At 49.6% G+C, this 23,201-nt stretch overlaps 3 protein-coding genes across 4 annotated transcripts; 2 read left to right on the top strand and 1 right to left on the bottom strand.

Annotated features, from left to right (window-relative positions):
* Nucleotides 1-118: 118 nt before the first annotated feature.
* Nucleotides 119-9,206, top strand: LOC117396896 (high affinity copper uptake protein 1). The gene is made up of 5 exons (XM_059005323.1): nucleotides 119-223; nucleotides 6,728-6,941; nucleotides 8,222-8,294; nucleotides 8,520-8,688; nucleotides 8,860-9,206. The coding sequence occupies exons 1-5, from the start codon at nucleotides 144-146 to the stop codon at nucleotides 9,059-9,061; spliced, it is 738 nt and encodes a 245-aa protein (XP_058861306.1). The 5' UTR covers nucleotides 119-143; the 3' UTR covers nucleotides 9,062-9,206.
* A 1,399-nt stretch (nucleotides 9,207-10,605) lies between these two features.
* On the bottom strand, nucleotides 10,606-16,775 carry LOC117964687 (anaphase-promoting complex subunit CDC26-like). Of its 2 annotated transcripts, none has more exons than XM_059005330.1 (3): nucleotides 16,656-16,775; nucleotides 12,165-12,270; nucleotides 10,606-11,128 (listed from the first exon to the last, which is right to left on the bottom strand). In XM_059005330.1, the coding sequence occupies exons 2-3, from the start codon at nucleotides 12,243-12,245 to the stop codon at nucleotides 10,967-10,969; spliced, it is 243 nt and encodes an 80-aa protein (XP_058861313.1). In that variant the 5' UTR covers nucleotides 12,246-12,270; nucleotides 16,656-16,775; the 3' UTR covers nucleotides 10,606-10,966. The 2 variants fall into 2 exon arrangements, with proteins under 2 accessions (XP_058861313.1, XP_058861314.1); XM_059005331.1 differs by lacking the exon at nucleotides 16,656-16,775 and adding an exon at nucleotides 16,503-16,639.
* Nucleotides 16,759-23,011, top strand: LOC117964686 (U4/U6 small nuclear ribonucleoprotein Prp4-like). The gene is made up of 14 exons (XM_059005321.1): nucleotides 16,759-16,898; nucleotides 17,728-17,907; nucleotides 18,201-18,387; nucleotides 18,663-18,750; nucleotides 18,855-18,934; nucleotides 19,316-19,409; nucleotides 19,515-19,609; nucleotides 19,847-19,905; nucleotides 20,047-20,170; nucleotides 20,774-20,863; nucleotides 21,231-21,353; nucleotides 21,687-21,794; nucleotides 21,878-21,996; nucleotides 22,411-23,011. Exons 2-14 carry the CDS (start codon nucleotides 17,742-17,744, stop codon nucleotides 22,602-22,604), a joined length of 1,527 nt encoding a protein of 508 aa, XP_058861304.1. The 5' UTR covers nucleotides 16,759-16,898; nucleotides 17,728-17,741; the 3' UTR covers nucleotides 22,605-23,011.
* The last annotated feature ends 190 nt before the right edge of the window (nucleotides 23,012-23,201 follow it).

Genomic DNA, 23,201 nt, shown 5'->3' with positions numbered 1-23,201 from the left:
AGTCACTTTGTGCATCGTTATTAAGAGTTTGTTTGGAAACAGCAACATCTCTCCAGCAGCTGTGCTCCGTTCCCTGCGCCAGTCCCAGCGCTCTGTGGATCAGCCCATCCGGCAGCCTCACCTTTTATAAGTCTCGTGGTTTCATGTGGTGCAGGCTGGAGGTAACCCCGGCAACACTTCAAGCGTCTCGACTCCAGGAGAGCGAGCTAAACCGGCGCGGCGGGTATTGTAATTCATGTCATTAATATTACTATATATCATTAATATATGTAATTAATATTAATATGTCATTAATATCACTTGCTAGGTTAGTCACGAGGAGATGGAGTTGTCAATGTAATAAATATGTATCGGCGATAGCATAGGCTACCTGTTATATCGCACTTGATTGAATAAAATTGTCGCACAAAACACAGTGCAGGCGGTAGCACTGCTTGGAACCTTTAACAGCTCTGTCTTCAGAGCTTTGAGATTTAGTTTAGATTTGTTTTCCATTTTTGTGATATAATTACTATCATAATATATATATATATATATATATATATATATATATATATATAAGCAATTTATAAATAAATCCTACATGAAAAAAATGTTCACCAAGATTAAACAAAATACCGAGGCGCCATCTAGTGTCAGAAACGCGTAGTGCAGCGTTCACGTGGGATTGTCCGGGGGGGGGGGGGGGGGGGGGGGGGGATTTTAATACGTGACCAACAGCACGCTGAAGAGCGCAATTGTTTTGAAGATTGCTGTTAAACTTTCAAAACAGTTTACAGAGCTTACGGGTGCGTGACTGTCAACCCGCCCCAATCAAACCCCCACGCGTGCTCTTCAATTCCTGTTTAGGGTTTTGCAGAGGAGCGTGGCTGCGTCACGTGAGAAGTCCAGACCCAATGAGAAACTGTCATCATCATCATCATCATCATCTATGGTTGGGGGTGTCGATGTGGCACGCAGCGGAACTAGGAAGGCGTGGTTTCCAAGCAGCGTTCTGATTGGACGTGGCCTCACAAGAGTTCGTGGTAGGCAGTGTGACGTTAGGCCCGCTGTCCTTTTCTGTACTGGAGCGGCAGCGGCGATTGCAGTTTGCAGCTGCGGTTTGGAGAGCGGAGTTGGTATCCCCGGACGGGATCGCGGAGGACATTAATACAGCAGGCTGGTTTGGGGTAAGCGTGTACTCCTGTTTAAATACCCCGGTGCCTGCTCTTCCAAAGTGACCTCTGTGATCACGGGTATCATCACCGGACATGACATCCCACTTTATTCGGTGATATCTATCTATCTATCTATCTATCTAACTATCTATATATATATATATATATATATATATATATTCCTATCGCTGTCTTTAAAAAGCGGTCTATATATTAATAAGACATACGCGACTGTGAATATCCATCCGCCAGCAAGTTCTGCTGCACAGGCAGCGCGGTGCAGAGATGCAGTCAGACCCATTGATAATTTCATGGCACTTGTGTTTAACACGAGCGGTAGTATGCGCATGCGCAGTGCGTGTATAAGGAGTCTGCGTCTTGCGGGGGCTCTGTTTATACAGCGAGCACCACTGTGCTTTATACAGAAACTCATCGTGCTCATGGTACCGCTGTTTGTTTGTTTATTTAAGGAGATATTTTCAGTGTGTTTTCAACTTGCACATAAAATCAATGCTGCTCTTCAAATAGAGATGTTATCAGTGCCCTGTGACACTGACCTGCTCTGTTTATTAACCCATCGCACACTCACCGCTCACTCACTCACTCACTCACTCACTCACATGCACTCACTCGCTCGCTCGCTCGCTCACACATGCACTCGCACTCTCTCTCTCTCTCTCTCTCTCTCACTGAAATACCATTGCAAGTGCTTGACTGGAAGTCTCGATTCCTCTCTTGTGAAAGCAGAAGCAGTTTGCTGGTGTTTCTGAGGGCCGTGGTTGTGTCATGAGTGAGCAGGCTGCTGGAGGTGCACAGAGAAATGTTGCACAAAGGGGGTTGAAATCTTACCACAAGAAACTGCAGTTCTGATTTGAAAGAATTACCTCAAGATAACATGAGAGCAGGAAACCAAGGGGTTGAACCGCTCCGTCTCAAATGAATAAGGGATTGAATTCCTAATTCCACCCAAGTGGCACTGGGAGAGAGTCTGTGTGGAAACTGAAAGGTTACTGGAAGCTGCAAGTGAGTGAAACGCTTTTCCTGGACAGGAATGACCGATGAGGAACAGCGCTGTCAGCATGCCAGGGTTCTGGGACTTTGCCCCTGATAGCATTGGATTAGGAGGGTGAAGAGAGGCTGGGAGGCAGCAGGGCTTCATCTTGGCCAGAGTGCAAGCTTTCCAATCCCTCCTGCAAGCCTGACACACAGGCTGTGAGCTGGCTGGTTTCTTCAGGCTCACTCTAGAGCCAGTAGACCTGGATAAACCTGCCGTTGTTCTGCCAGTCCAGTTAGAGGGGATTCATGTTGCATCATTAGACTGTGGTTTTTGGTTATTAGAGTGGAGGAATAGAGGGCTGCAGTTCCACTCACAGTAAACACAGTGTGGCTCTTCAGTGCAGGCAAGCTGCCATCAGTGTGGGAGGACAGTGAGGGCAGGGCGGAGAGAGGGAGTCTGAGCAGAGAGAGAGGAGGGGCTGACTGGAAATTCGAGTCAGCACAGAGATCACATGAACACAGGGAGCAAGTCATGAGGACCTGGGATCTGAGAGTAGGAAGCTTCTGAAACAGACACGGCGAGTCTGAGCTGCAGCACACAGAGTTCAGGGGCTGCTACCTGCAGGGAGCACAGCACACAAAACTGAGCCATCTGTCAGCAGGAGCACACAGAGACAGCCTTGAGCCCAACACAAAGAAGAGCCCCCAGTTCAAGGGTGAGTAAGAGGATCTGAGCAGAGAGAGCGGGCGGAGGGGCTCCGGGTTCAACCCGAGCAGAGAGAGCAGGTGGAGGGGCTCCGGGTTCAACCCGAGCAGAGAGAGCGGGCGGAGGGGCTCGGGGTTCAACCCGAGCAGAGAGAGCAGGTGGAGGGGCTCCGGGTTCAACCCGAGCGGAGAGAGCAGGCGGAGGGGCTCCGGGTTCAACCCGAGCGGAGAGAGCGGGCTGAGGGGCTCGGGGTTCAACCCGAGCGGAGAGAGCAGGCGGAGGGGCTCCGGGTTCAACCCGAGCGGAGAGAGCAGGCGGAGGGGCTCCGGGTTCAACCCGAGCGGAGAGAGCGGGCTGAGGGGCTCGGGGTTCAACCCGAGCGGAGAGAGCAGGCGGAGGGGCTCCGGGTTCAACCCGAGCGGAGAGAGCGGGCTGAGGGGCTCCGGGTTCAACCCGAGCGGAGAGAGCGGGCTGAGGGGCTCGGGGTTCAACCCGAGCGGAGAGAGCAGGCGGAGGGGCTCGGGATTCAACCCGAGCGGAGAGAGCGGGCTGAGGGGCTCGGGGTTCACACAGCTGGGGTGGGATGGGTGGAGTGAAGTGATGGGGTTGTCTGAAATGTTCTGCAGGGTTCTGGTAAAAGGAAAGGATTGCTGTATAAAAGCAGGTGCTGCATGTAACAGTGTGATGTGTCGGCAGCCAGGGCACTCCGATCCAAGTTCAGAAGGTCCTTTGAACACGTCTGTATCGTTGCAGTGATGTTGCAATCTCACCTGCACCTACAGTGTATCGTTTCCTTGTTTCCTGAGGCTTGTAAAAGGTCAATGTGTGAGCTGTAACTGGAGCAGAGCGAATCCCATTGGTGCTCGAGAACAGGGCTTTAACCACGTCCACCATCCTGGACCTCATCCAATAGCCTGCAGCATCAGAAACAGAGTGTTTAGGGTTTGGCACAGATTAGATATGAATAAAAGCACTGACTGTGACTGTGCTGATCTGAACAGTGATCTGCCTCCCTGACCTTGGCTGGGTCCATCCTTATTGCTGCCGTATCACATTCCACATGTTTATGATCTTGCTTTTTATGAGTGTTTACAAAGTTTCCCTTTAAAGTGAAGACCCTGCATGATGTGACATTGTGCACGGCTGAATCTGGGGCACTGGGGAAGGGCACAGGAGCAGCACTGAAGAGAGGGCAGCTCTGCCGTATAAACTAGAACACTGAAGAGAGGGCGGCTCTGCCGTATAAACTAGAACACTGAAGACAGGGCGGCTCTGCTGTATAAACTAGAACACTGAAGACAGGGCGGCTCTGCCGTATAAACTAGAACACTGAAGAGAGGGCAGCTGTGCTGTATAAACTAGAACACTGAAGATAGGGCGGCTCTGCCGTATAAACTAGAACACTGAAGAGTGGGCGGCTCTGCCGTATAAACTAGAACACTGAAGAGTGGGCGGCTCTGCCGTATAAACTAGAACACTGAAGAGTGGGCGGCTCTGCCGTATAAACTAGAACACTGAAGAGAGGGCAGCTGTGCTGTATAAACTAGAACACTGAAGACAGGGCGGCTCTGCTGTATAAACTAGAACACTGAAGACAGGGCGGCTCTGCTGTATAAACTAGAACACTGAAGACGGCAGCTCTGCTGTATAAACTAGAACACTGAAGACAGGGCGGCTCTGCCGTATAAACTAGAACACTGAAGAGAGGGCGGCTCTGCTGTATAAACTAGAACACTGAAGACAGGGCAGCTGTGCTGTATAAACTAGAACACTGAAGACAGGGCGGCTCTGCTGTATAAACTAGAACACTGAAGACAGGGCGGCTCTGCTGTATAAACTAGAACACTGAAGACGGCAGCTCTGCTGTATAAACTAGAACACTGAAGACAGGGCGGCTCTGCTGTATAAACTAGAACACTGAAGACAGGGCGGCTCTGCCGTATAAACTAGAACACTGAAGACAGGGCGGCTCTGCCGTATAAACTAGAACACTGAAGACAGGGCGGCTCTGCCGTATAAACTAGAACACTGAAGACAGGGCAGCTGTGCCGTATAAACTAGAACACTGAAGACAGGGCGGCTCTGCCGTATAAACTAGAACACTGAAGACAGGGCGGCTCTGCCGTATAAACTAGAACACTGAAGACAGGGCGGCTCTGCCGTATAAACTAGAACACTGAAGACAGGGCGGCTCTGCCGTATAAACTAGAACACTGAAGACAGGGCGGCTCTGCCGTATAAACTAGAACACTGAAGACAGGGCGGCTCTGCCGTATAAACTAGAACACTGAAGACAGGGCGGCTGTGCCGTATAAACTAGAACACTGAAGACAGGGCGGCTCTGCCGTATAAACTAGAACACTGAAGACAGGGCGGCTCTGCCGTATAAACTAGAACACTGAAGACAGGGCGGCTCTGCTGTATAAACTAGAACACTGAAGAGAGGGCGGCTCTGCTGTATAAACTAGAACACTGAAGACAGGGCAGCTGTGCTGTATAAACTAGAACACTGAAGACAGGGCGGCTCTGCCGTATAAACTAGAACACTGAAGACAGGGCGGCTCTGCCGTATAAACTAGAACACTGAAGACAGGGCGGCTCTGCTGTATAAACTAGAACACTGAAGACAGGGCGGCTCTGCCGTATAAACTAGAACACTGAAGACAGGGCGGCTCTGCTGTATAAACTAGAACACTGAAGAGAGGGCGGCTCTGCTGTATAAACTAGAACACTGAAGACAGGGCAGCTCTGCTGTATAAACTAGAACACTGAAGAGAGGGCGGCTCTGCTGTATAAACTAGAACACTGAAGACAGGGCGGCTCTGCTGTATAAACTAGAACACTGAAGACAGGGCGGCTCTGCTGTATAAACTAGAACACTGAAGACAGGGCGGCTCTGCTGTATAAACTAGAACACTGAAGAGAGGGCGGCTCTGCTGTATAAACTAGAACACTGAAGAGAGGGCGGCTCTGCTGTATAAACTAGAACACTGAAGACAGGGCGGCTCTGCTGTATAAACTAGAACACTGAAGACAGGGCGGCTCTGCCGTATAAACTAGAACACTGAAGACAGGGCGGCTCTGCTGTATAAACTAGAACACTGAAGACAGGGCGGCTCCAATTCTCAAAGGTGCAGAACTAGAAGACATACATAAACCCAGCTCAAGGTTTCTCTTTCTTGTACGTTTCTGTCTTCAGCTTTGGAAATCCCTGACCCTGAATGTAAATGCATCTCAGAATCCATGCTTCAGTGTTTCTGATCTTCTGGTAGATTAATAGCAATGAGAAGTTGACTGAAAGCCTCTGTTTCATGCAGGGGTGCCCTGTGTGTTCTGCCCCTGAAATCTTCCTCCTGTACCCTTTCCTGGGGCGTCGCTCGCAGCCTGTATTGATGCCAGTTCAATCTGACTGGATTACGAACCAGAAAACCCCAGAACCCAGCGCAGCTTCCAGTGTGTCGGTCTGGTGAGCTTCATTCAGGCTGATTCAATTAGAATCAGTCTCCGTGCGTCACGGCACCCTGCCTGCAGCTTACCCCAACCCTAACCCCGAGAGCTGCTCTTTGTGATGGAGCAGGAACAGTTTCAGATCCAAACCCAGACAGCTTAAAATGCGATGAGTAGCACGGCAGGCTGCGAGCAGGCAGATGTGATCATGGATTTGCTCTCCCAATCACACGATGAATTGAGGACTCCTCCTGCGTCTGCCCTGTAATGCGCTGTGACGGAGCTCGGGCTTGTAGGAGGGTAGAGGAGATGACAGGAGGGAGTCTGGCCAGGCAGGCTCCGTGTTAATGACATTTTAAAGAGGAGTTGATGGAATAGCAGCTTGGAGGCTCGATGTGACTCCTCTCGTCTCTGTTTTCAGGTCTCCACGCTTCACGTCTCCTCTTCTCAGCTTCACCGTTTGGCCAAACATGGACATGTCACATGACCACCACCTCCAGCACGCCTCCATGGAAACGACTGCGGGTTCCCATGGCAGCCACTTTGCCCTGGAAACGACTACAGATTCCCATGGCAACCACGTTCCCCCCAGCGCCATGCCCGACCACGGGGGTGGAGGGGGCCACATGATGATGGTGAGTGAGTTCAGCTGCTGCTGTGATTAGAGATGCTGTCGAGGGGAGTTCAGCTGCTGCTGTGATTAGGGATGCTGTCGAGGGGAGTTCAGCTGCTGCTCTGATTAGGGATGCTGTCGAGGGGAGTTCAGCTGCTGCTCTGATTAGGGATGCTGTCGAGGGGAGTTCAGCTGCTGCTGTGATTAGAGATGCTGTCGAGGGGAGTTCAGCTGCTGCTGTGATTAGAGATGCTGTCGAGGGGAGTTCAGCTGCTGCTGTGATTAGGGATGCTGTCGAGGGGAGTTCAGCTGCTGCTCTGATTAGGGATGCTGTCGAGGGGAGTTCAGCTGCTGCTGTGATTAGAGATGCTGTCGAGGGGAGTTCAGCTGCTGCTGTGATTAGGGATGCTGTCGAGGGGAGTTCAGCTGCTGCTCTGATTAGGGATGCTGTCGAGGGGAGTTCAGCTGCTGCTGTGATTAGAGATGCTGTCGAGGGGAGTTCAGCTGCTGCTGTGATTAGAGATGCTGTCGAGGGGAGTTCAGCTGCTGCTCTGATTAGGGATGCTGTCGAGGGGAGTTCAGCTGCCGCTCTGATTAGGGATGCTGTCATGGGGAGTTCAGCTGCTGCTGTGATTAGGGATGCTGTCGAGGGGAGTTCACCTGCCGCTCTGATTAGGGATGCTGTCATGGGGAGTTCAGCTGCTGCTGTGATTAGGGATGCTGTCGAGGGGAGTTCAGCTGCTGCTGTGATTAGGGATGCTGTCGAGGGGAGTTCAGCTGCTGCTGTGATTAGAGATGCTGTCGAGGGGAGTTCAGCTGCTGCTGTGATTAGGGATGCTGTCGAGGGGAGTTCAGCTGCTGCTGTGATTAGGGATGCTGTCGAGGGGAGTTCAGCTGCTGCTGTGATTAGGGATGCTGTCGAGGGGAGTTCAGCTGCCGCTCTGATTAGGGATGCTGTCATGGGGAGTTCAGCTGCTGCTGTGATTAGGGATGCTGTCGAGGGGAGTTCACCTGCCACTCTGATTAGGGATGCTGTCATGGGGAGTTCAGCTGCTGCTGTGATTAGGGATGCTGTCGAGGGGAGTTCAGCTGCTGCTGTGATTAGGGATGCTGTCGAGGGGAGTTCAGCTGCCGCTGTGATTAGAGATGCTGTCGAGGGGAGTTCAGCTGCTGCTGTGATTAGAGATGCTGTCGAGGGGAGTTCAGCTGCTGCTGTGATTAGGGATGCTGTCTCGCTGCTCACTCCTGTAGTCAAGCCCCTGGGCGCGTTCTCAACCCGGCTCTCTTCCTCTCTCCTCTCAGCCCATGGTCTTCTACTTTGGGTACCAGCAAGTGGAGCTGCTCTTCTCAGGACTCGTCATCAACAGTGCAGGAGGTCAGTCTGTGTGTCTGTGTGTCTGCCTGTCTGTCAGTCACTCAGTTGTTGTTGTTTTGTTGCACAGATTATGTACATATCAGAATCCTGAAGGATAGCTTGTAATAACCCTGGACTCTGGGGATGGGGTTGGATGTGAGGGGAGGTGAGGGGAGGGGAGGGGAGGTCCTGGTGTATTGCCAGCGGCTCTCTGTGACGCTCTCTCTCTCTGTTGTCTCTGTGCAGAGATGGTGGGAGCCTGCATCGCTGTGTTCTTGCTGGCTGTGCTCTACGAGGGGCTGAAGATCGGCCGCGAGTTCCTGCTGCGGAGGTCACAGGTCAGCGTGCGCTACAACTCCATGCCGGTCCCGGGACCCAGCGGCACCATCATGATGGAGACGCACAAGACTGTCGGGTAAGAGCCCGAGCCGCGGCCCTGGAGCTCCGAGGACCGCTGCTCTGAAAGTACTGTGGCTCCAGACAGGGGGTCTTGGGTTCAGTTCAGTAATGCTGTGTGGAGCCTGATTGCACGCAGCCTTGTTGTTTAATGCTCCTCTCACTCTCTCTCTCGCTCTCTCTCTCTCAGCCAGCAGATGCTCAGCCTGGCTCACCTGCTGCAGACTGTGCTGCACATCATCCAGGTGGTGCTCAGCTACTTCCTCATGCTCGTCTTCATGACCTACAACGGCTACCTGTGCATCGCTGTGGCCCTGGGAGCCGGCACCGGCTACTTCCTTTTCAGCTGGAAGAAGGCAGTGGTGGTGGACATCACCGAGCACTGCCACTAACACTGACCACCTGGACCGGACCAGACCAGACCAGACCAGACCAGACTGCCTCTCACACACATACCCCAACTCTCACTCTCTCTCTCTTTCTGAAACTGCACATGGAGCAATCAGGGAATCGCCAAACTCCTTAATAATCCCTCCTCATGAAGGGAGCTGTAGCCCTCGTAGCGACCCCAGCACTGATACACTGATACCATGCAGCGCACTGGCCTGTGTCTGCAGGGATAATGGCACACCTGCTTATAGCTCAGTGAACAGGACTGCTGGGAGCTGAGGCAGCCAAACCTGTCTGAACACCCAGATGCAGTATTCTGGTTACCTGGAGCTGTGGAAGCCTTGCCCAGTGTCCTGGAGCTGTCCAATCAGATTGAAAATAAGCCTACTCTCCATCACCCTGTCTTCATGACAACATTTAATACAGAGTGGAGATTCTGCATCTCCTTTCCAGGTGTGCCCCGTTCTCCATTCATAGACATGCAAGAAGCCCATAAGTCCTGCCTGACTGCAGCCAGGCTCTCTTCTTGAAGTTTAGGATCAGTCCTGCCTGACTGCAGCCAGGCTCTCTTATTGAAGAAGTGCCTGCAGTTCACTCTTTTTCTAAGAACTAATATATTTTTTTCTCTCTGTAAATCCGTTATGATCGTGATCTAGAACAGCAGTAGAAGATAATTTAACCTTTTTTTAAAATCTGAATTCTTTGCATTCATTTTTTATTATGGTAGAAAGAATGACACGTGATGCAGCGATTGTGAATTCTGATTATCTCTGAAATTAAAGATGAACCAGAGTGCTTGGTTGCTGCCTGGAGTTTTCAGTTTTGTGTATTTTACCAGCGTGTGTCTCTTTATCTTAACAATGCCTTATTCACTGGACAATGGGAGACACAAGTTAAATGTTTTTAACAATGTAACACTACGGGGCCACTTTTGTCCTCCCAAACGGTTGGAACGGGGCCCCATGTTGCTCCAAAGCCAAGCTGAGAGCGGGCAGAGGGAACCCCTGCAGAGCTGCCCCCAGGTACCACAATGAGATCCAGACTGAACTCTCGGAGTCCCTTCGCAGTGTGGGGACAACACGGGCTCCGGAGGGGATCCTTGAAATCCGAGCATGGCACAGCGGTCCCTTCAGAGACAGGGCTGTCCTGTTTATCTAGTTCAGGGTTCAAGCAGCTTTTCCAAGCGCTCTTGAGTAGAGCTCGGCACAAGCGTCTCGCGTTTAAATGTGTACGTTTGTTTAGTGTTGTAATCAATCATTCAAGATTAAAAAAAATCTATCAAAGTAACGTGTGGATGTATTTTGTTTGGGAGGGGGTTTGTAGTGTCCTTGTTTCTTCACAGAATCACCCATAACCCTGTTTTATATCTATTAGCCAAGAGAGGATTAATGAAGGCATTGAGGCAGGCTAACAAACACACACTTTACAAAGGCATGCTTGCATTGCTGAACCAGGGACAAAACAGCATGTATTTCATTAGGTCTACCTCTTATTTGTAATGCTAAAATAATTAAAGCAGAAAATACTTGTTCTACAGAAGCAGAAAACAGTTTTTCTCCGTTTGACTTTTAATATTTAACATTGCTTTAAAAAAATTATTTGATTGTAATGTTAAAAAAACAACGGTTGTATTTTATACATTCAATTGTGCACAAGTCTTCAGCGCTGCAATCCAGTGCTTTCACACAACAAAAAAACAAACGAAGAGGCAATCGCTGTGGAGAAGCCGTCTCCTCCCCCAGTCCAGTCTGTCCTGCAGCAGTGCTGAGCGTGCCGAGGCTTTCCTGATGGGAGCGGAGGACTGTAAAGATGCTGCCATGGTCTCAGCTGTGGCGCTCTGCTCCAGCTCTGATCACTGCAGGGAAGTCAGTGGAAGCACAGCTGGGGGGCGTGGCCTGAGCGCCCCCCTAGAACTGCAGGTTCCCGAAGAGCGAGGGCAGGTTGTTGGGTTTGGGGTGCGGCTTGTAGCCGATTCGCTCGTTTATCAGCTGATCCCTGGACTTGCTGTCGCTGCTCGTGGCCGAGGCCCCGCCCACCACATCCACCTCCTCCTGCTGCTTCTTACGACTCTGGGAGGGAGAGGAGACAGACAACAAAGAGATGAATACAGCACGACCCAGAGTGCTCCGAGACCAGAGTCTGCAACGAGGTTTCACAGCTTTCAGTGCGTTACTGATCGGGTCCACTAGGGCTGGACAGCAACGCCTGCAATATAAACCCAAAGCAATCCTTTAATAGAATCTGCTCTGCAAGGCTGGACTGATTTCCATCACCCTCCTCCAATCTACCCCTTACTCCCATCATGCACCTGCATGCTGTTTCTGCGCATTCACCCTCTATATTCCTGAAAGCAAACCTAGACCACTGGGCTCTGGAGCTACAGTAACGTCAAAATGGGCCAATGCCACTGGGATGTGTTACACAGTCAGCAGTATCTGGCTGTTCTGCACAGTAGTGACGTGTTACACAGTCAGCAGTATCTGGATGTTCTGCACAGAGTGACGTGTGTTACACACTCAGCAGGATCTGGCTGCTCTGCACAGTAGTGACGTGTTACACACTCAGCAGGATCTGGCTGCTCTGCACAGTAGTGACGTGTGTTACACAGTCAGCAGGATCTGGCTGCTCTGCACAGTAGTGACGTGTTACACAGTCAGCAGGATCTGGCTGCTCTGCACAGTAGTGACGTGTGTTACACACTCAGCAGGATCTGGCTGCTCTGCACAGTAGTGACGTGTGTTACACACTCAGCAGGATCTGGCTGCTCTGCACAGTAGTGACGTGTGTTACACAGTCAGCAGGATCTGGCTGCTCTGCACAGTAGTGTCGTGTTACACACTCAGCAGGATCTGGCTGTTCTGCAGAGTGACGTGTTACACACTCAGCAGTATCTGGCTGCTCTGCACAGTAGTGACGTGTGTTACACACTCAGCAGGATCTGGCTGCTCTGCACAGTAGTGACGTGTGTTACACAGTCAGCAGGATCTGGCTGCTCTGCACAGTAGTGACGTGTTACACACTCAGCAGGATCTGGCTGCTCTGCACAGTAGTGACGTGTTACACACTCAGCAGGATCTGGCTGCTCTCCGGAGAGTCTTACTGTACCTCCAGCTCCTTCTTCACCATGTCAAACTCCTCGACGTCATCCAGTTTCAGCTCAAGCCGGGTGGGCTTGCGCCGCAGCATCGCGATTCCAGCAAAGAAGCCGACACTACAGCGAGACAGAGACACACATGAGAGTGCAGCCGAGGCACGACATTACCGTTCCACTAAAAACATGCTTCGTTGTGTGTAGTTTAAATACGTCATGCACTCGAGGTGCTAACAGAACACACTGCAACACTGTTTCTGATAATTGTAAAATGTCTCTACCTGCTACTATTGAGAGGTATGACACAGGCCCGGTTTTTGGGATGGAACCGCATAACAGTCTCGCGTTTTGATTGGTCCATGTCTGTCACATGAATATGTCGTCACACGAGTGGAAAAGCGTGCAGGTATTTTTAACATTGTGATCAGATAGAGAGAGTGATCTGCTTTCCACAACCTTACCATTAAAATATAATGTGGTATTACACTGTACTGATATTACAAACTATGAGGAATTACTTTATATAAATTATCATGTTATGCACGAATGTAAGAATGGGCTTTCTGTGGTGGTGTACTTTTTTCTTTCAAGTAGCATATATCTATAATCGTTTTTGCGATATATTTTAATATAAAACATATACGCCATTGCAGTTTTGTTACAGGATACATTAGTTTATCTCTAATGTAATCACAGTTTTACATATAGACTGCCCCTGTTTTCATTTACGTCCCAAATTCTGGGCCGCTTTACTTTTCAGATAATGTCCCAAATCCTGGGCCGATTTGGTTTTTAGATAACGTCCCAAATTCTGGGCCGCTTTGATTTTTAGATAACGTCCCAAATTCTGGGCCGCTTTGGTTTTTAGATAACGTCCCAAATTCTGGGCCGCTTTGATAACATCCCAAATTCTGGGCCGCTTTGGTTTTTAGATAACGTCCCAAATTCTGGGCCGCTTTGATTTTTAGATAACGTCCCAAATTCTGGGCCGCTTTGGTTTTTAGATAACGTCCCAAATTCTGGGCCGCTTTGATAACATCCCAATTTCTGGGCTGCTCTGGTTTTCAGATAACGTTCCGATTTCTGCATTTTCGAATTCAGGCCAGTTTTTGAGATATTCTGCTTAGCTGACAGACGAGTTTCTAAGTCATGCATGCACAGTTTACCATAAACTGGACCGTTAATTCATTTAAGAGTACATGAATCAAAGTTAATGTATTTTTTACTCTCCTCAGAAAACATTTAGGAACATGGTATACCAAAAAAAAAGAAGGTCATCTCATTTGCTTATGTAATGTCCATCAATATATAGTGAGGCATAGGGGTTTATCAGAACTTCTGGGTTTAAGAGACCAGTGCCCTTCAACAACTTCAAATAAATCCTATTGTATTGTATTAGTCAGCATTTCCCTTATCTATTCCTGATCATTTATACTGTAGGTCAGGGGTTTTCAACCTTTTTTTGAAACTGTAGCCCTTCTATCTGGAGGTTTCAGCTCGAGTACCCCTTTACAATTTTCGCTCAACTGAATGGTACCTCAGTTACAATAAAATGGAGAATAATCTGATGACCCCCCCCCCCCCCCCACGTTTATTTAATAAATCTGGGTGACAAACTGCTGGTTTAGGACAAAACAACAAATCATTCCAAAAACACTTGAATCAGTTAGGCACTACTAGTCTGACACTACAGGCCTTTAAATTGCAGTACCAATTTGCAAGTTGCTAAGTGGTTGCGTTCCTCAAATTTGCAGTGCAAAGTGATATCTTAAAGAATAGGGTATATAGTGCATTTTTTCGCCTCCCCTCGCTTTTGGTGCAAAACTGTGCTCCGATACACTCATCCTGATACTGTGATCACAAAACACTTGGAATGGACTTAAATTGGTGCTTCTGTACTCTTTTTAGATGCACAACAATCTTAGCTAAGGAAAATGGGTTCCTTCGAGTTCGTAAGACCAACGACCGCCATTAGCTGAGCCTTACCCCGATGGTGTTTTTATAATGGGATTTGCCATAGGGAAGGGGGTGGTCTCTTATCGTACTCGTATCTCCACGACCCCTGGGCCAACAAACTCAGAAGGACATTCTTTGCGTGCACAAGAGTCTTAGCTAAAGAAAGACATCAGCCACGGGTTCAAATGCCACCCCACCGCCAGATGGTGGGCGTTGCCCCAAAAGGGTTTTATAATGGGATTTCCCATAGACATTTTTCAGGGTGCTGTATCTCGGGTTCCGGGGGTCCCCAAGACTTGAAAATCTGTATGGAGGTCCACCTCGGGGCCCCTGTCGATCCCTCCAAGTGACGTGTCCCCAGCTAGAAAGGACACCAGTTTAGACTTTTTTTGCCAACCTGGAGCTCAAAAGCTATTGGAAATACAACCTTGACATGCCATCATGCTGAAAATGTGAAAATTTGTTGAAAATGTAGCATTTGAAAACGGGTTGCTCCCTGTGAAAGAGGGCCCCCAGACATGACCCTAGGAAGTTCAACCCGGTTTCTAGGCCCCGGGGTCATGGAGATATGACCCCGAAAAGGGTAGTTTTTGGACATTTTTGACAGAGCGTATCTCGGGTTCTGTGGGGGTTAGGAACTTGATTTTTTTTTTGCGTTGGGGCCCCATGGGTCCCCGCACAAGGAGTCACCATTTTCATGGTTCAAATGCCAGGACGGCTTGGCAAAGTGAATTTTTTCGTCATGACATGAGTTTTTGGGTGAACCACCACACCTTTTTAGGGGGTGGTTTGGGGTGCTCCCCCGAGTCTATATCACTTTGAATGGTGGTTCTACGTGCTCGGGTTCGAGAGATATGCCTGAAAATGTGTTTTATAACACTGCCATAGACATGAATGGGGCTGAATACCCGAAAATATATTTTGCAAAGAATTGCTACGGTGGGTGTATGCGTGCAGGGGTTGCATGGTGGTGTGTGCGTGCAGGGGTTGCATGGTGGTGTGTGCGTGCAGGGGTTGCATGGTGGGTGTATGCGTGCAGGGGTTGCATGGTGGGTGTATGCGTGCAGGGGTTGCATGGTGGTGTGTGCGTGCCAGGGTTGCATGGTGGTACACGTGTGTGGAGGGGAATTGGAGTTCAGGTTTTGCGCACAAGAGGGGCGGGGAAAAGACTGGGAAGGGTAGGGTAAAAGAAAAATTACTACAGTCATTTATTTTCACTTTCGACTCCCAGTCTCCTTTCCCTCACTTTATGATTTTATTTTGTGATTATTTAATTATTGTCAAAATAAACGGCCTTCATCTACTCACAGTTGCAGTCTCATTTCTGTCCAAAAAGAACCTGAAACACTACAATATATTGATGGACGTTACATAAGAAAACGAGATGTCCTTTTTTCGGAATACCACGTTCCTTCCCAAAAATGTGTTTTAATATTAGCCTTTAATAAAGGAAAACGACTGCTTAAATTAATTTTCATGTATCTATTTCAGTGCATTGTAGTTTCTTCATATAATAAGAAATGCGTTTTTTAACATTTACATTTTTGTTTTTTTCATTAAAAAATAAAAAGATTTCTGGGGAGAGTAAAAAATACATGAACTTTGATTAATGCACTAAGGGTTACTCTCAAATGAATTCACGATCCAGTTTATGGTAAACTGTGCATGCATGACTTAGAAACTCGGCTGTCAGCTGATTCCCCAAAACTGGGCTGAATTCGGAAATGCAAAGCGGCCCAGAATTTGGGACGTTATCTAAAAACCAAAGCGGCCCAGAATTTGGGACGTTATCTAAAAACCAAAGCGGCCCAGAATTTGGGACGTTATCTAAAAACCAAAGCGGCCCAGAATTTGGGACGTTATCTAAAAACCAAAGCGGCCCAGAATTTGGGACGTTATCTAAAAACCAAAGCGGCCCAGAATTTGGGACGTAAATGAAAACAGGGGCAGTCTATATGTAAAACTGTGATTACATTAGAGATAAACTAATGTATCCTGTAACAAAACTGCAATGGCGTATATGTTTTATATTAAAATATATCGCAAAAACGATTATAGATATATGCTACTTGAAAGAAAAAAGTACACCACCACAGAAAGCCCATTCTTACATTCGTGCATAACATGATAATTTATATAAAGTAATTCCTCATAGTTTGTAATATCAGTACAGTGTAATACCACGTTATATTTGAATGCTAAGGTTGTGGAAAGCAGATCACTCTCTCTATCTGATCACAATGTTAAAAATACCTGCACGCGTTTCCACTCGTGTGACGACATATTCGTGTGACAGACATGGACCAATCAAAACGCGAGACTGTTATGCGGTTCCATCCCAAAAACCGGGCCTGTGTCATACCTCACTATTGAGCCACGGCATTACTGATACGTACCGTAAAGCATGTTGTTTACAGAATGTCGCAAAAGAGATTCTATTTCTATTTAAGAATTCAATAACAAAACGCTAACTCGAGTTAATCTTGCTAATTGTCCGTTCTGATTACATTTAAAATAAATCGCAATTACAAATGTGTTCGTTTACAAACCTTGCAATGGCCTCTGAATCATCTACTACCGGTCAGAGGAATGGAACCGGCATCCGTCAGAGGGGCTGCTGGGAATTGTAGTCCAATCAGATTCCTGTGATACTTCACCGCAGGTTATTTGACCACGAGAACTACATTTCCCACAGTGCCGCATCCCCCGGATCTGGAAGGGGTAACCGGGTATATGTGCGTGTGTATGCAGAGGAAGCGACGCTGCTGTTTCGTTTGAAAGAAGTTTCGCAGGTAACGAGTTGGGTTTTATTGTGTGGCTAAAATGTTCTTTTGCAGACACATGCACGTTTTGTTTTTAGTAAACTGCCTGCTGTACATTGTAGCGCCCGGCTAAGTGAAACGGGGTTGCTCTGCGTACTACGAGTTTTTACAATGTTGCCACAGCGCTGTAAACTTGGAAACGTGAGTTTGTAGTTCTCACGCACGCTAATGTTCACGTTCTTGCATTGCGGTCTAATATTACTGTCCTGTCTCATTTTATAACTACAGAGACACAGTGTGTAGAACTGTGTAGCAAGTATGCGATGCCCAGCTATATTTTAGCAGCATTCAGAAGTTTTAAAACACGGTGGTGAAATCTGTTCCTACTGCAGTTTTGAAAGACAGTTAGCTCGTTTATTTTTAACCGTACAGTACAGCATGCCAAGACGAAGGGACGTTTGAAAATGTCCTGGAGATGCAAGTCCGGAATCCCAGTTGTGTCCAGCGTGAGGTTACACGGGACGAGCCGGTTGTGTCCAGCGTGAGGTTACACGGGACGAGCCGGTTGTGTCCAGCGTGAGGTTACACGGGACGAGCCGGTTGTGTCCAGCGTGAGGTTACACGGGACGAGCCGGTTGTGTCCAGCGTGAGGTTACACGGGACGAGCCGGTTCTGTCCAGGTGTCTGGCTCACGGGAGGGATTCTGGCTCCAGTCAGCGTTGAAAATGTATAATAAATACAGATTGGTCTTTATTAACCGTTTGTCCACACCCATGCAAAGCAGCCCTGTTAAAGGGCAGTGTTGAAGCTGTGCAAAGTGCTTCTTTCTTAACACTGCTTCCCCCCCTCCCTCGTGTAGAGAAGTCCTGGAAGATGTCTGACGATGAAGGCGCCCCGCCCATGGCGAAGAAGTCTCGTATCTATTACGGGAGCCTGGAGGAGCGCGAGCGCGAGCGACTGAGCAAGGGGGCTGGGAGCTCTCTGGGCAGAGAGGCGGTCCGCGCCGGGATAGACGCGGGGAACATTAACCTGGCCAGCGGTGAGACACGATCCATTACAGGGTTTACTGTGAGCTTAGTTACCCTCTGTGCCTGCAGCTGCCAGCGCGCTCGCTGTAAAACCTGGAGAAACTCAAACTGCTGTGCAGTAGGAGTTCCCAGACCCGCACTGTGGAGCTGGATCATAGTCAGGAGGTCCCGTGTGGGGAGAACGTTTCCACTGTCAGGGACAGGAAAGCTCCACGCTGCTCTCAGGACTGTACCCCCTGCTGTAAGGACACTAGCCAGTGTAGCGTTCCCATATTCTGAACCCTGTCTCTGCTTCCCCGGGCAGGCGAGGCGTTCGATTTGGAAGACCACGTCAGCGAGCGACAGGCGGAGGTGCTGGCGGAGTTCGAGCGCAGGAAGCGGGCGCGGCAGATCAACGTGTCCACGGACGACTCCGAGGTGAAGGCGTGTCTGCGCGCTCTCGGGGAGCCAATCACACTGTTCGGGGAGGGGCCTGCGGAACGCAGGGAGAGGTGAGGGGCGGAGCTCCTTGAAGGAGGCTTTATACTTAGAGTCGTGCAACCCCAAGCGCCAGTAGCATGATTGAACTGTGAACCAGCCTTTACTGTGCCTCGGTTTACAGGTGAATGTTTTTGAACCGCAGTTCTAGCATCATTTCCTTTCTTGAACCCGGATGCATTTCTTCAGTGGTGGCACTGGCTTGGGCAGGACAGCAGCCCCGTGTAGCGTCCCAGGAGCTGACTGAAGTTCTCTCTCTCCCTCCCTCTCTCCCTCTCTCTCTCTCCAGGCTGCGCAATATCCTGTCTGTGGTCGGGACGGACGCTCTGAAGAAGTCTAAGAAGGAGGACGAGAAGTCAAAGAGACCGCAGGACGAGGTAATGCAGGAGGTTTGGGATGCAAACAACCCTGACCGTGTTTTCAGCTGCGAAACCTTTCAAGCCCTTGTGTGGCTGTCCTCTGACCCCAGCCTCTCTCTCAGTTCCAGCAGACCTGGTACCACGAGGGTCCCGAGACCCTGAAGGCTGCCCGCCTCTGGCTGGCTCGCTACTCGCTGCCCAGGTCAGGGAAACCTCCATTTAATTATTTACATGCCATTGTACGTTTTATATTTATGTACTGGGGTGGGGGAAAGGACTGTGGTATAACTTCAATTGATTGCATATTCTGACAGGGAAATTTCATACATAAAAAATAAATAAATGTGTGTTTCATAACATAACCCGATTTTCTTAATTTCTGACCGTTCAATGATGATCACTGCCACCTAGTGGCCTGCACTGGTGCTGCCTGCCCGTAGTGTGCTGATACTCTCCGGATCAGTGCTGCTGCAGCTCAGTAAAGACTCTTTCCATCAACAGGGAAATCTGAGCTTTTCAGAATCTTTCTTTTGTGTTTTTGCCTGCTGGCCTCTGATTGGTGCAATGTTCATGTTGTTGCCAGGGCGATGGAGAGACTGGAGGAGGCCAGAAAACTAAAGGAGGTTCCCGAGGCGTCGCGCACAGCACGGCAGCAAGAGAGGCACACGACCCTGCGGGTGAGCCGGGCTGAGATCTGTAATGATCAAACGCACCACTGAGGACTGGCTTCTTCAGACTGAACCCTGCTCCCCATCTCATCTCATCTTGTCTTTGTGTCTCAGGGCCTGAATAACTTCTGCAGCCAGATCGGTGACGACCGGCCCATCTCTTCCTGCCAGTTCAGCCCCAACTCCAAGCTGCTGGTTACCGCGTCATGGTAAGGACCTCGCAGTGCCCTTGTGCTCTGCTGCTGCTGCTGCAGCCCCTCCCTCGATTTCAACACAGGCTTCGGGAGGCTGTCCTGGTCTGTGCATCGCTGGGAGGATTAGAGATGATGCTGAATTTCAAACATTTTATATAAATAATGTGAACGAAGGTGTAAAGTCTTGGATTAAAACGAGCGGTCAGTGAATAGAGAGAGTGAAATGAAAGTGCCTGTGTGTTTGCCTTGCAGGAGTGGACTCTGCAAGCTGTGGTCAGTTCCAGATTGCAGCCTGATTCGCACCCTCAGAGGTGAGAGGCTCGCTGTGCTCTCTTTATTCTTCTCGGGGCTCTCCCTCGGGTTTGAGCCTGGTCAGATCTCACGAGGCTGACCCGTGCCGAGCTCGGCCGTGCTTCAGGTGTGAGCGTCACCGTGTGCGTTTCCCCTCGCAGGTCACAACACCAACGTGGGCGCCATGTCCTTCCACCCGCAGGCCACCGTCTCCCTGGACGAGAAGGATGTCAACATGGCTTCCTGCGCTGCAGACGGCTCTGTGAAGCTCTGGAGTCTCGACAGGTCAGCTCTCGTGCAGCAAGGGGGTCTGAGTCTGGGCTTGAGTGTGTCTGTCTGTGACTGTGTGTGTGTGTGTGTGTGTGTGTGTGTGTGTGTGTGTCTGTCTGTGACTGTGTGTGTGTCTCTCTGAGTGTCTGTGACTGTGTGTTTGTGCGTGTGTCTGTGTCTGTCTGTGACTGTGTGTGTGTCTCTCTGAGTGTCTGTGACTGTGTGTCTCTCTGAGTGTCTGTGACTGTGTGTTTGTGCGTGTGTCTGTGTCTGCCTTGAGCCTGTGGCATCGATGCTGTGTATAGATGTTGAATTATCTCCCCGTGTCCCTTCTGTCACCGTGTGTATAAGGTTAAGCTTGGTTGGTTTGCTGTCTGTGTTCTAATGCATGTATGCTGTTCTTCTCAAAATTATTTCTCGAACTGTTTAATATTCTATAAATTCAAGTAAAACATCCTGACCGACGGGGATGGGGGCGTCTTGTGTGTGTTTGATACATTATTGCATTATTGAAGTATTTTTCTGTTTAGCCCGAGATATTGGGAGTGTGGAGATATTGTCTGTCAGTCACACTTGCATGTTGAAATGGGTCGTTGTTTCCCCCCATCCCTCCCACAGTGACGAGCCCGTAGCGGATATCGAGGGGCACACCGCCAGGGTCGCGCGGGTCAGCTGGCACCCCTCCGGCAGGTTTCTGGGCACAACCTGGTGAGTGAGATTCAAAACTAGCAGGGTGGGGGTCACCTGAGAAACGACTGGCAAGTTCAGGGCGTGCTGGGGACCGCTGAGCCTGAAAGGCTCTAGTTTCTACACGTGTAAGAGATGCCATCGCGCCCCCTTCAGTCAGCGTGGGCACAGTGGCACCATGCCAGCGTTCCTGTCTGTATCTGTGTTATAATGCTTTTTTTAAACTTCTCTAACTCGTCAGAGTTCACGCAAACAGTTTTAATTTAAACCAACTAAATACAGAAGTGCATGATTCTGTAGAGCTGGTAATGGGTCAGCAGTGTGCAAGTGAGGCAGCAGAGCTGCTTGCCATGTGAGATCCCGCTGCAATCTCTCTGTCCTCCCACAGCTACGATCACTCGTGGCGCCTCTGGGACCTGGAGGCTCAGGAGGAGATTCTGCACCAGGAGGGGCACAGCAAGGGGGTGCACGACATCGCCTTCCACCCCGATGGCTCGCTGGCTGGGACTGGGTAAGAGAAAGGAGGGCGAGCGGGCCAGCCAGGCTCCTCCCTACATAGCACACGGCTCACCCACTCGAGGGAGTGCTTCACGAGGGCACAGTCTATTTTATTATTGTGTTTATTTTGTTTTGTAACGGTCCTGTTAGTTTTTTTTCTTATTTAGATGCTATTGCTTCCACTGGCAGGCTATTCCATGCCTTCACTCTTCTGTGCTGAATGTGCGCTGCAGTCAGCCTGATCTGAATGCATGCGCTGGCTTGCCATGTGTCCCCCCCACCCCTGTCCCTGTCCCCCGTCCCCCGCCCCGTCCTGTCTGAGAGGTTTCTCTTGGTTTTCTGGCAGGGGTCTGGATGCGTTCGGCCGGCTGTGGGACCTGCGCACGGGCCGCTGCATCATGTTCCTGGAGGGACACCTGAAGGAGATCTACGGGCTCAGCTTCTCCCCCAACGGGTAAGAGACCAGGGGGCACACAGGGGCGCGCTCCTGGGGATCGATTGGTTTTCTTACTTCCCCTCCTGCTTGTGCTTCCACAGGTTCCACGTGGCCACAGGAAGTGGAGACCACACCTGCAAGGTGTGGGACCTGCGGCAGAGGAAGTGCATCTACACGATCCCCGCCCACCAGAACCTGCTGTCTGGGGTCAAGTTTCAGCGTGAGTGCTGCTGGGTGATGGGAGGGAAGCAGGCAGGACCTCGGGGGCTCGTGTTGAGAACGGAACTGCGTCGCTGCTGCTTTTTAATGTCAGCATGTACAGCGATGGCCGCAAGTTTAGAATCAGCCTGCAGAACAAACTCGTTTTGCTTCATGAAGTCAAAACCTGCTGAATAATGTGACGTTAATATGTTGAATTACTTACTGCTTTGTAGTTTTCCAGATACTGAATGAACTTAAAAATGTGACATGAAATACTGTTCTGCTTTTATGGCTTCCGATTACACTTTCTCAATCCTAAGGTTCTAGGTGATTATCTTTTGCCCTTAGCTGTACACGAGAGGCCGTGTTTGTTCGTTTTTGCTCGTTAGTTACCGGGGCTAATCATCGCTGAAACTTGACTCTTCTCCCTCAGCCACTGACGGTCACTACTTGCTGACCGGCGCCTACGACAACACTGCCAAAGTGTGGACGCACCCGGGCTGGTCCCCGCTGAAGACGCTGGCCGGGCACGAGGGCAAGGTGATGGGGCTGGACATCTCTCTGGACGGGCAGCTCATCGCCACCTGCTCCTACGACCGCACCTTCAAGCTGTGGATGTCAGAGTAGCAGCCCAGACATGCGTGCAGGCTGCTGTCCCGCTGTACTGTCACCAAGCTGGGCTTATCCCAGGGCTTAGCTTCCATGATACTCGGGACGTCTATTGTGTTCTTTATTTGCAGGTGAAAAAACTAAACTCGCACCAATCCATATCCACGAGAGTGTGTTTGACTGCTGCTCATGAAGAGGCTTCACTGCACACGCGCACTGGAACTGAGGCTGCTGTCCGAGTTAGAATCGGAAATGGCTCAGGCTGCTGTTTCCCATGGTTACAGCTGACCTTGTATTCCGATCTCTTTGTGTCTGCAATGTATTCATTCAAACAGAGCATTGGGGTTTCTTTAGCAAAGCTACTTTTTAATGTGTTAAAAAACAACATGCATGTGTTTATATAAAAAAAAATCTCTTGTACAGAATTTGTGTTAATAGTTTTTTAAACAGAAATTAAAACTGCAACAACACCATCAATATAACAATGTTAACATTGTGAATTCCCAGTACTGTAATGAAGCAGCTCACAGGAGCCCCCTGAGTCCTGCTGCCTACAGCTCCCCCCGGGAACGCGTCTCTGTTTATAGCAGACGAGCGCTGTGCCGTTCAAAGACC

This window comes from Acipenser ruthenus, chromosome 31 (genome assembly GCF_902713425.1).
Source record: "Acipenser ruthenus chromosome 31, fAciRut3.2 maternal haplotype, whole genome shotgun sequence".
In the NCBI taxonomy this organism is placed as follows: domain Eukaryota; kingdom Metazoa; phylum Chordata; class Actinopteri; order Acipenseriformes; family Acipenseridae; genus Acipenser; species Acipenser ruthenus.
This window is presented reverse-complemented; position numbering and strand designations above follow the sequence as displayed.

Coding starts and splice junctions, on each gene's coding strand:
- LOC117964687 (XM_059005330.1), bottom strand. CDS start 12,245: ATGCTGCGGCGCAAGCCCACCCGGCTTGAGCTGAAACTGGATGACGTC. Junction 11,129..12,164: donor TGGTGAAGAAGGAGCTGGAG/GTACAGTAAGAC, acceptor TCTCCCTCCCAG/AGTCGTAAGAAGCAGCAGGA.
- LOC117964686 (XM_059005321.1), top strand. CDS start 17,742: ATGTCTGACGATGAAGGCGCCCCGCCCATGGCGAAGAAGTCTCGTATC. Junction 20,864..21,230: donor AGGTTTCTGGGCACAACCTG/GTGAGTGAGATT, acceptor GTCCTCCCACAG/CTACGATCACTCGTGGCGCC. Junction 21,795..21,877: donor CTCAGCTTCTCCCCCAACGG/GTAAGAGACCAG, acceptor GTGCTTCCACAG/GTTCCACGTGGCCACAGGAA.
- LOC117396896 (XM_059005323.1), top strand. CDS start 144: ATGTGGTGCAGGCTGGAGGTAACCCCGGCAACACTTCAAGCGTCTCGA. Junction 224..6,727: donor GAGCTAAACCGGCGCGGCGG/GTATTGTAATTC, acceptor CTCTGTTTTCAG/GTCTCCACGCTTCACGTCTC. Junction 8,295..8,519: donor CGTCATCAACAGTGCAGGAG/GTCAGTCTGTGT, acceptor GTCTCTGTGCAG/AGATGGTGGGAGCCTGCATC.